At 39.2% G+C, this 10,998-nt stretch overlaps 2 protein-coding genes across 3 annotated transcripts in view; both read left to right on the top strand.

Annotated features, from left to right (window-relative positions):
* Positions 1-264: 264 nt before the first annotated feature.
* Positions 265-4,511, top strand: LOC138050848 (histamine H2 receptor-like). Of its 2 annotated transcripts, none has more exons than XM_068897118.1 (2): positions 265-312; positions 389-3,024. In XM_068897118.1, exon 2 carries the CDS (start codon positions 580-582, stop codon positions 1,615-1,617), a length of 1,038 nt encoding a protein of 345 aa, XP_068753219.1. In that variant the 5' UTR covers positions 265-312; positions 389-579; the 3' UTR covers positions 1,618-3,024. The 2 variants fall into 2 exon arrangements, 1 of the variants encoding a protein (XP_068753219.1); XR_011132710.1 differs by lacking the exons at positions 265-312; positions 389-3,024 and adding exons at positions 3,197-3,433; positions 3,843-4,511.
* Positions 4,512-10,397: 5,886 nt separating this feature from the next.
* Positions 10,398-10,998, top strand: part of LOC138054476 (PR domain zinc finger protein 13-like) — a 17,749-nt gene continuing 17,148 nt past the window's right edge. The window contains exon 1 of the mRNA XM_068900926.1: positions 10,398-10,833. The gene's annotated coding sequence lies outside the window, so the exon portion shown is untranslated. The remainder of the gene's footprint in view (positions 10,834-10,998) is intronic.

The following is a 10,998-nucleotide window of genomic DNA, read 5'->3' as shown; positions in this document are numbered from 1 at the left end:
AACTCCGTGAAATAGGAGATCAAAACGGCGGGAGGCATTAAATGGTCGATAAAACTTCCGAGATAGCTACGGGTTTAATGGTAAACACTGCATTAGATAATTGAGAATTAATTCAATCCACAAAGGGTCTTTTTTGCCCGAAGCCGAAACGACAAAATTATTTCGTTGAACGGCACGCGTGAGTGCCATTTCCTTTCGGTGATGAAGTAAGCAAACGTCTTTGCTTTTTTTGCGTAATTGATGCAAACTGTCAAACCTTCTGCAGTTTTCTTGGATAGATCATAAATCCCTTAATTTTCATAACAGTTTGCGGTAAGTACATATATTACGGTAGATCATTAGACCCGACATTTTAACCTTATTCAAGTTATAACATTATTTTTCGCAGGGAGAATCGTATCTGACAAGAGAAAAAAGGTGGAACCTCGTCGATTAAGATGAAACATCTTTAATGATCTGAAATAAAACCTCAGAGCCGCTTTATCGAGTTGATGTCGAGGCGTTCTAAAAAGAAGACGGTCAAGAGCAACACACACTGAGAATTCGTTTTCACTGAAACCAAAAAACCTTCGACCAGAAATGACCTCGCACTCGCTTGAAACTACTTTCACCTCAATTTTTATGATAACTGTTTCTGTTTTGGCAGTCGTTGGCAATTTCTTGGTTATCCTTGCGATTTTGTGGAACAGACGCCTTCGTACAGTTTGTAATTTTCTTTTTCTTAACCTAGCTGTTGCCGATTTGCTTCAAGGAGCCATTGCAATGCCGCTTCGTCTTGCAGATCAGCTCAATCAAACAGACAGCAACAGACCACTGATTCCATGTCTCGCGGTTATACCACTCACAGTTTTCCTTTTTGGTGCATCAAACTTTAACCTCACTCTAATAAGTCTTGATCGATATCTGGCGCTAAGTCGACCTTTTCTCTACCCCACCCTGGTTGTGCCCTGGAGAGTGGCTCTTACCATCGCAGCCTCTTGGCTGCTGATTTTTATTATTGCTTTTCTGCCAATAATGGGTTGGGGAGCTTCTGACATGGCAAATGTTACTGACATCTGCTTGTACTCCACAACGCTCAGCAGAGAATACTTGTTTATGTTATTTTCTGTTGTCAATTTAGCCGTCATCGTTGTCCTGGCATTCACCAATTACTATATCCTCAAAACTGCGAGAATACAGATTCGTCGAATACATGTCGAAAAAAGTCATGGGTCGCAGACAGAAGGGCCTTCTCCAATCTACAAGGATACTACAAGTGCAACAAGTCAAGCTATGACAGTTCATTCCATTCAAGATAGTAACAGTGCAAACAACCCCCGAGTTCGTGAGCCTAGACCTGGCGGAGGAAAAGAGCGAAGGGCAACGAAGATCGTATTAATCGTAGTAGGAATCTTCGTGTTTTTGACAACACCAATCACTGTGATTGACATTATCAGCTTGTTAGGTTGTCCGACCTGCACTCCTCTCACAGTGGTCAAAATAACGGTATTTATGGCCTACGCTAACGGCTGTGTAAACGTGTTTATATACGCGGGCTTTAACACAGAAATGAGAAACACTTGGGTGGCCATTTACCGAAGAGTAAGAGAATCAGTATCAAGCCGTTTTAGAGGTTAGAAACGATGTTAAAGATATTTGGTTATACTTGGTTATACTTGGGAAAGCGAGATGTTTTGTAGGTTATTCGCATAAAGAGACGGTATTGGGGGGTCTGAAACACTCTCAAACGGAACTCCTTGAGAAGAAGACATTTTCACAGTGACACAGCGCCCTCCCAGAGGGAATCGTCATATAAAAATGGAAGAGCAACGACCTTCAAAAATTTGAATTTTAACCTTTTAAGGAAACTGAGATTGGCGACCCGGTTGTTTTAAACAGGGGAGCTGAAGGAACTACAACGATTGGTTTGATAAATGCCGGGCTATATATATAAAGTTTTGTCACAAATCGCCTATTTATTCCGACCCTATGGGAACTGAATACTATAACTTCAGGGCTTTAAATAAGGTATGACCTAAATTCCATATGTGAGACTGTAAGATATCACCTTCATCTTTTTTTTGTTATACAGCCTTCTTTAGGAGCCAGAATGTTTCTTAATCTCATTCGGTCCAGAAGATGATGGAGCCTATGGCAACTAAAAAGCATGTTTTGAAGAAAATTCAAAGCTAATCACGCAAGAGCCTTGTCATAAAAAGGAAATCATTTTAATCTAGAAATTCCCAACATATACGTGTCTATCCGTAATTCCCTGTGGGCGAAATCTTTTAGATGTTCCGCATTATGTGCGCTTTCTGTCCTACCGTTTTAGTAGTAGAAAATGATTCAGAGAACTTGAACTTTGTCCACGCGGTTTTTCGCTTCATTTCATTAACCCGGGTTAAGTAACCTTTGTCGTCCACTTCATTACAACAGTGTTAAAATATAGCAAGAACGCAGCATTTTGACAATTTCGGTCCTAGCAGAAACGCGGGACGGTTGTCTCCTGAACCCGTCCCACAGTGGTAGAGCATCCGAAGTAGTAATCGGAAAAGGTCGTAAGTTCGACTCCTGCAAAGGAGCACTCGGAATTTTCCCGAGTATGGCCGACTCAACAGCAAAAAATAAAATTAAAAGATCTCTTCAGTGGTAGAGCATCCGAAGAAGTAATCGGAAAAGGTCGTAAGTTCGACTCCTGCAAAGGCACACTCGGATTTTTCCGCCAAAAAAAATTCATCTCTCCATTATTTCATTGACGGGGGAAACGGGGCTTAACATTTGTCACCCTCTTCATTACAAAAACTGGAATCTCTTCTTATAGATCTGACAGATCTCACAGAGTTGAGACCTCGAACTTGCTAGTTATGAAGCCACGAAACTATGAAGCCACGTCATAGCTCAGTTGGTTAGAGCGTCGCACCGGAATCGCGAGGTCACGGGTTCAAACCCCGTTGAAGTCCTGAAATTTTCAGGCTTCTCGACGCAATTGTAAAAATTGCGTTCATAACTGCGAAGATCATGGCTTCACTTGATTATATACGTATAATTTCCATGTATTAAACTACATGTCATTCTACGCGTTGTCATTGCAATATGGATGCAAGTGCAGCATCTTAATGTTAATTTAAAGTTTACTTGACATTCCTTGGAAAAATATTTAGGAAGTTGTTTACAGACATCCGTCTGTGAGACGTCTTGGTCCATTTGCCTTTTTGTCTTCAATTTGGCCTGTTAAATACACCGGTTTAGCACATATTTGCATACATTTCTAGATCTCAGATTGACTTACAGTGATAAATATTTTATATCGAGATTACACCTGCAGGGATATGTTGCTTTGCATTTTATCTTTCCACTAAACATTTTCGATTGAATTCGGTGATTTTGACGAAATCTGATTGAATCTGGATGCATTGAACTTCTGTGATGTGTGGTACATGAAGATTGTCGCAAGGCACAGCCAATTATCTGTTTGTATATTTATTCTGAATGTTATCTTTTATGCCTTCCATTAATTGGAAAGAGTTATCTAAAAAAGTTATTTATTCTGATTGTCTAGTTGGCCAATTTATCGCAAACCGACAATCTGGCTTATTTCTGAGGTTTTGCGTATACAATCTCTTGATAGATTAGTGTGGTATTGCAACGAATGGTAACAAGTAAAAGTTTGTTTTAATTTGGTTGCAAACGTGCATAAATTAAAACCAGCTCATATTCCTCAGTTTTCGTAAGATTAAGCTTTGTCAACGAACAATTTAAATAATCGTCCTTCGATCAGGACATGTGAAGAACTTGGTCATAGCCACTGAAAACCTTGAGTCTTTGATGACGCAGTTTTACCTTCACAACTTATGATTTTCCAGAATTCAAGCTTGGTTTCCATGGGAACGAGTCCAACAACCTCATCTTTACCGCTCGAGGAAGCAAAGCATTTAGTTTACGTGTTTTGTGACGGCGTCGACTCAACTCGATTCAATCATAGGCACAAGGAAAGCTCTTCAAGATCATATTGCGCACGCTGTAGACACGTTCACAAAGGTTCTCTTTACAGTGAGGGATTTGAGAAATACTTTACGATGAAACTCAGATTTCAAGATCGGTGGTCTGAACAAAGCCCGGGGTCTAATTTGACGTGTGCAAAAGGAAAACGTAAAGATGATCGATGGCGAACTGATGGAAATAATTGGAAAAGTCTTACTGTAGAAGGATTTAAAATGTATAGAGTAAATGACACAAAAGATCGCGGTTTAAGAGAGAAACAAGAAGTTCTACATAACTCCAGTTATCAGAAACGCGAGAAACCGAATACGAAGCTTACCTCAGCACGATCTGGCTGCACTGTTTGTGACAAACCAAGAAAGAGCTCGCGGCAAAGTCAAACAATCAGCTTTGGCAACAAAATGATAAAGATAGTTTTGCCTTCAATAGACTCTAAATCGCCCTCTTCAGTGTAATAACTGAATAGTATCTCTTTGTATTTTTTAGGGACGCAGGCATATAGAAAAAATTAAAGAAAGAAACATCAAAACGCTACCTAGTGTTCAATTGTCTGTAAAGAATCATACCGTATTTTCCCAACTTAAAATTGTTCTACTGAATAAGAATGTATCGGTCAAAATGAGGGTAACCATTTTGTGATTGATAACCAACAATCCCTTTGTTTAAACGTTGGACTGAACACAGGCCACCAAATCCTGAAATTGCTATCCAACGGATAAGTCTATCTAAACCAATTATTACGTTATTCTTTTTAAATAAGGATATATCATTAGTTTCGAACAACGGAGCTAGGCCTTTCAAGGACTGAGCACTAGTACCAGCCGAAGGGAATAGCACTTTGATTGGATGAGGCCCTCGTTTCGATGTGGGTGATGTATAGCATCGGAAGTCGATAACCAAGAAGAGTTGATCTCTTTCATTTGGCCTTGACCTATCAATTTACGGTATTATTTAACAATTATTCGCCGAAGGAGAAGTGATTATCGGTGAATATTCACCGATAATCATTGAGCCTGACGCGAATAATTGTTTTAGTATAAATAAACAGGTGATTATTTCAAAAAAAGAGAAAAAAAAAACATTTCAACGCGAAATCATCTTTACTTACAGCGGCAAAACGACTACTGGCAGCCATTTTGTCCGTCGAGGTGATTATCGACTGATAATCCGAGATAGCGAGCCTATGAGAGCCCGCGATTTTGTATAATCACCTGTGTATTTATACTAACTAAATTTAATATAATTTTGAGCGGTGAATATAAGAATTTGGTGTTATATTCACCGCGCTACCCGGTGAATATAACACTTTGGAGGCGCGGCTGTTAAGTCAAGCAAGCACTTTTCGTGCTTTTTTATCGTGTTTTAGCACATTGTTTTGCATTTTCTTGATATTCACCTCTGAAATTTTTACTAAAACAATTATTCGCCTTAGACTCAGTGAATATTGGGGAATATTTACCTCGACTATGTCTCGGTAATATTCACCAATATTCACTTCGCCTTCGGAGAATAATTGTTGAATATAATACATGTCCTGCCAACTAATGAGCAATCATATTGGGTTTAATGACCGCAATACTCCTGATTAATCCACAACCGAGAAGCCACACGAGACCGGCATTGTTCAACTTGGTGCTAAATGCAAAATCATCGCTCGGGCACTGAACGCAATGCCGCTTCGTCTTTTCCCGTAATAATCATATAACTCTCAAAAAAGAAACGACAGTTTTCAATTTACAATACATGTTTCAACATACTCATGTCATCTTCAGTTGCAAATGAGCTTTTTTAACGGTTGTACACTTGAATTTATATTAAGGTACGTTACAAAATTACGTGTCAGAACTTGGGTGCAATTTGAATATGAAGTATGAAATGCGCAGGAAACAAAAATAGCGCACATAGCAATAAAATAAAAGACAAAATAACAGCGTAATTAAAAAGAAAGATTCAAATCTTAATGCCTCAACTGCTGATTAAGAATGGGATTTTCCCACTTAATGTGCAATGCCTCTTTGATCTTAATTTGGAATTTTGAGGCGGCAGAATCTAAGATCGTGAAACATTCTGTATTACAAGAGTCATGACAGGCCCTAGATAACTGCAGGTGTCTGTAAACATACGAAGACTAGTCTGACAAGAGATGCCGCTCACGAGCACCACTCGCCACCTTTGTACACGTGCTAGTGAGCATCTTTTGTCGGACAAGTCTTCGCATGTTTACAGACACCTGCAGTTATCTAGGGCCTGTCATGACTCTTGTAATACAGAATGTTTCACGATCCTATATTCTGCCGCCTCAAAATTCCAAATTAAGATCAAAGAGGCATTGCACATGAAGTGGGAAAATCCCATTCTTAATCAGCAGTTGAGGCATTTAGATTTGTCTCTTTCTTTTTAATTACGCTGTTATTTTGTCTTTTATTTTATTGCTATGTGCGCTATTTTTGTTTCCTGCGCATTTCATACTTCATATTCAAATTGCACGCAAGTTCTGACACGTAATTTTGTAACGTACCTTAATATAAATTCAAGTGTACAACGTTACCGTTAAAAAAGCTCATTTGCAACTGAAGATGACATGAGTATGTCGAAACATGTATTGTAAATTGAAAACTGTCGTTTCTTTTTTGAGAGTTATTGTTACTCTGCTATGTTTACGTCCGTTTGGAAATAATCATATACATGAAAAAAATTACACGATTCCGATTGGCTAAGAGCAGTGCAGTTTAGGTGTAACACCAGTGCAAAAAAGTGTAATTCTCGGTTTTCACATGACGTCACGACCGCCATGTTAGTGCCCTAAACAAAGAAAAGGCGGCCATGTTGGTGCCCCGACCAAATCCTCCGGGAATTTAACTCTATTATTATGCAAACGCTTCCTTTTGTTTTCGTTGAAAAACATGGCTGTTGATCACGTGAGTGAAAACCAGCAATACCGTTGCAAATTACACATCGAAATTCTGGATTATGATTGGCAAGTCTTCTCTTGTGATTGCCTAATAAACATTAAGGTCTGGCCAGACCCAATAAAATCTCTTGTTTTCAAATCAAGCGCGCGCCCTGGATTGCGCAATTTATCATGATGGCGCAATTTTTCCCTGATTCTCGATTTTCAAAGACTACAAATTGCACTTGCCCTACGGGCTCGTGCAATTTTGGTCTTCTTTGAAAAAATTACAAGTGCTTATTTATTCCAAATAATTGCAATCGAAATCATGTGATTACCTACACAAATCTAGCGGTAGTCGTTCTAAAAATAGACTTTATAATACTGGGCATTGGTGGCTAATTTGGGGGAGCACCGGGCAACTATCGGCGGGAGGTCGTGAGTTCTACTCCGGCCGGAGGACCAACAAACAGGGTCTTTAAGGCTGGTTTTCACTAGCGATGGAGTCGGAGTCGGAGTCGCAGTGGGAGTCGTAAGAGCGCTTTTGACCCAGTGAAAATCAAAGATCAGAGTCGTAAGCGGAGTCATAAGCTCGACGGAATCAGAGTCGAAAGAATCAGAACGTTCCCATTTTCTTCCAACTCCGCTTATGACTCCGTCGCTTATGATCCAATGAAAACCAGATTGTCGGAGTCGGAAGCAGAAGCGGAAGAACCAACCAACCACAATGCTTGGAATCGAGCATTGTGATTGGTTTATTATTCAGCTTTTGCTTCCAACTCCGACAATGCAGTTTTCACTGGATCATAAGCGACGGAGTCATAAGCGGAATCGGTGTTCTGCTTCCGACTCCGACAGTTTGATTTCACTAGAACGTATCGCTCTGCGCTTCTGATTACGACTCTGACTCCGTCGCTAGTGAAAACAAGCCTTTAAATAACTGAGGAGAAAGTGCTCCCTTCGTAATTACATCTGCAAATGGTTAGACTATAAGGACAATAAACCGTAAGCCCCGTCTCACAACCCTTCAATGTTCATAATCCTGTGGGACGTGAAAGAACCCACACGCTATTCGAAAAGAGTAGGGCATGGAGTTCCCGGTGTTGTGGTTCTCTGTGGTACAACATGGTTGGTGGGGTAAATGCTCGGAGATACTAGCTACATCAAGCTATTCTAAAATCCGTGGGTAAATAAAGGTATGATGATGATAAGGCACGTTCCATCGCGAGTAGAGACTTTTTGGTTTTGAAATTCTGATAGCGCTTTCAACCAAAGCAATTTTCTTGAGGACGGCTTTGATCCTGCACAGAGAGAGCTTTCTCAGTTTTCATCCTTTTGGGCTACAACCTTAAACGAAGGCTAACAATGCCCCTTTCCCTTGCCCCACCCTACATAATAAGGAGTTTAAGAAACAGCAACGGCTGGGAAAACGAAAACGCGACGTGCTGAAAGTGCGTCACGCCTTTTAGCACGTATTTTTGCGACACTTTGAGTAACAAAGTAGCGAAATCACCAAATGTGAGGTTTTGACGACAGTGTGAACCAACAAAATGTAAACCGGCTTTCCGCATTCTTTATTTTTATTCTGAAATCGCGCGCTCGTACTCAGTTAAAATTTAGGACACTTCCGAAATACAAAATCTCGACATACTCACGATACGGGGCAAAGTTATACTTTGAGGTGAAACTTACGTCGGCTCGCCGTCGTAAAATTAACGACGATCGGGAAACAGTGGGACGCTGCTTTCCAGGGCTCGGTTGTTCAAAAGCCGATAAACGCTAATCCCAGATTAAATTTTAACCAAATGCTGTTCAAGCCTGATATTCGGCAAAACGTTACAGTATAAGGAAGTCAATCTTTTCAGTAAAAAACAAAAATAAGCAAAAGAAACTTTCATGCACCAAAACGTTGAAAATATGAAACAAAAGTTTACGCTAATCTTGTATTAAGTTAATCGACTTTCGAACAACCAGGTCCAGAAAAGCAATAAATTTCCCTCCTCTTTTCTCTTTATTCAGTACTGGATAGTTCGGTTAGTGTCTATATTTTGATCAGAGTGAAATCACAGTATGACAATCAAGGTTTCAGAAAAAAACTACAATTTTAAGTTACAGTGGCCCCGTTGTGGCCGGGGGAGGAGAAGCCACACTGATAAGATTTACTTTATGAAAGAAAGGAGATTTTTGAGACTGTACAGTATGGACATAATAAATAATATATATGAAATTGTCTCAAAAATGTTTTCAAGTATGGCAGCGCAGGAATTTTTTTTTTTCATATTTTTGAAGTCACTATTACAGTAAAAGCCACTTTCAAAATTATCGCAAACACATCTCTAGGATTGTGCTAATAAAAACAGAAACTGATTCTGTATAATCGCTCCATTTTGCATTTTCATTCTTGTTGACTATATTTCTGCTGTACGTATGTAGTCTGCTTAATAACTTGAGAAATGTTTACATTTACACTGCAAGTTGAGGAAGAAAAGTGTCAACGAAAACGAAAAACAGGCAAAAGAGAAAAGTTTACTCTTTTAAGAAAACCAAACACTGATAAACGAGTTCTATTTAGATTAGGAACAATTTCCATTTTAGATGCCAACTTCTCCTTTCACTTAGCCAGAAACACGTTAATTGGGGAAAAAGGAAGTCTTGAGTTTCTTTGGACTTTTAAGTCAGACAAAGTGTAAAATTTCAACTCAAACTGATTATAAAAGGTACGTATGTAGCGTTTTGTTTAACCTATGACAAAAAAGTGACGACTACACGGATGAAATGATTTTATGGACGAGATTTGAAGCAATTTCACGAGAAATCAGGACTGTCATTATATAAATAAACTCAGCAAACATTCGAAACGGAAAATTAGGTCCGGTATACGACCGAGAACTCGGCGTAAAAATTGTTATTTGATCTATATGTTACTAATGCTACATGTGCTGACAAGAGTTTCTTGTCAGCATAACTTAACATTCGCGAAAACTTCAAAGGTGTTTGTGACTTGGTTAACTTTCAACCTGCAAGAAGATATTTCCTGCAATGTTGTGGCGTTTGCTTTGGTTAGAAGGTTTTTGTGCATCGGTGAAAACTTTTAATGAAAAGATTTAACAACAGGAAGCAAATTAACAGCTGCTCAGCGATGCTTAGTTTAAGCTAAATCTTGGTGACCAATTTGACTAAGATGAAATGCAAAACTATAACAAATCATTAAAATACATGTTAGGTTAAACCGTTAAATTAGAAAGACAGCATGAAATATCTTTTCGCTCAGCCCTTTAAAATTGCATCAGGTTTTTTAAAACTCGAGAAACCCGCTTGGTTCCCAAAAGTGCGATCGAAAATCGGGGCAGAATGTAATTGAAGAACTCGTATCTCTTGTTTAACTTTTGTTTGTTCAGTGAGAATATTGGAAAAAGTGCAACATTATTACAGTAAAGCCCCACTATTGTCTATGAATCAATCATGCCTCGTGTCTAACCAATGGCGAATCAATTTATCAGTGAATTATTTACTTTGTGTTTTTGGTCTCAAACTGGTGTTGGATCAGGCCAAGCGTTTATTTCTTTTAAAGCTGTAAAATACCTGTCAATTGCGCTTGTGAAATGATCGCATTGTAACTTACTTGAGTATGGTTGAAGCAAAAAGACATTACGGTCTTTAACTGAACCAATTCCTCGATTCTCCGTTTGACAGAATTTGTCAAACGAAATCAATCGCAGAAGCTTTGGAGGAAATTGCACGCTTTTAAAATGTTAATTCAGCGGATCCGGCAATATCCCATGTTTGATTTGCAAAAGTTTAAAATAAGGGTGCTTTTCAAACAGTTATTAACAAGCCTCGCAGGTGGAAATCCGTCGTATTGTTAAAAAGCCACTGCTGTGTATGGTGGTGTTTGTTTTTTCAGATTCGAACCACTCGGGAACAGCAGGTAGTAAATCTTGATATCAGAAGTTAATTCATCTTTGGTGAGTAGATATCTGTCTTATTCCCCCCACTGAGATTCTCTGCGCGAGCCGCAATTGGGGCGAAAGTATACTTCGTCTTCTCTACGCTAAAAGAAAAACAGTCGAATCAGGAATCTTTCTGGAACGATATTAATCGCTGCGTATTCCGCCGGACCGATCTTAATA

This window comes from Montipora capricornis, chromosome 6, assembly GCF_036669925.1.
Source record: "Montipora capricornis isolate CH-2021 chromosome 6, ASM3666992v2, whole genome shotgun sequence".
Lineage (NCBI taxonomy): Eukaryota > Metazoa > Cnidaria > Anthozoa > Scleractinia > Acroporidae > Montipora > Montipora capricornis.
Note: the sequence above shows the minus strand (reverse complement) of the source record. Positions and strands in the feature narration are given on the sequence as shown.

Coding starts and splice junctions, on each gene's coding strand:
- LOC138050848 (XM_068897118.1), top strand. CDS start 580: ATGACCTCGCACTCGCTTGAAACTACTTTCACCTCAATTTTTATGATA.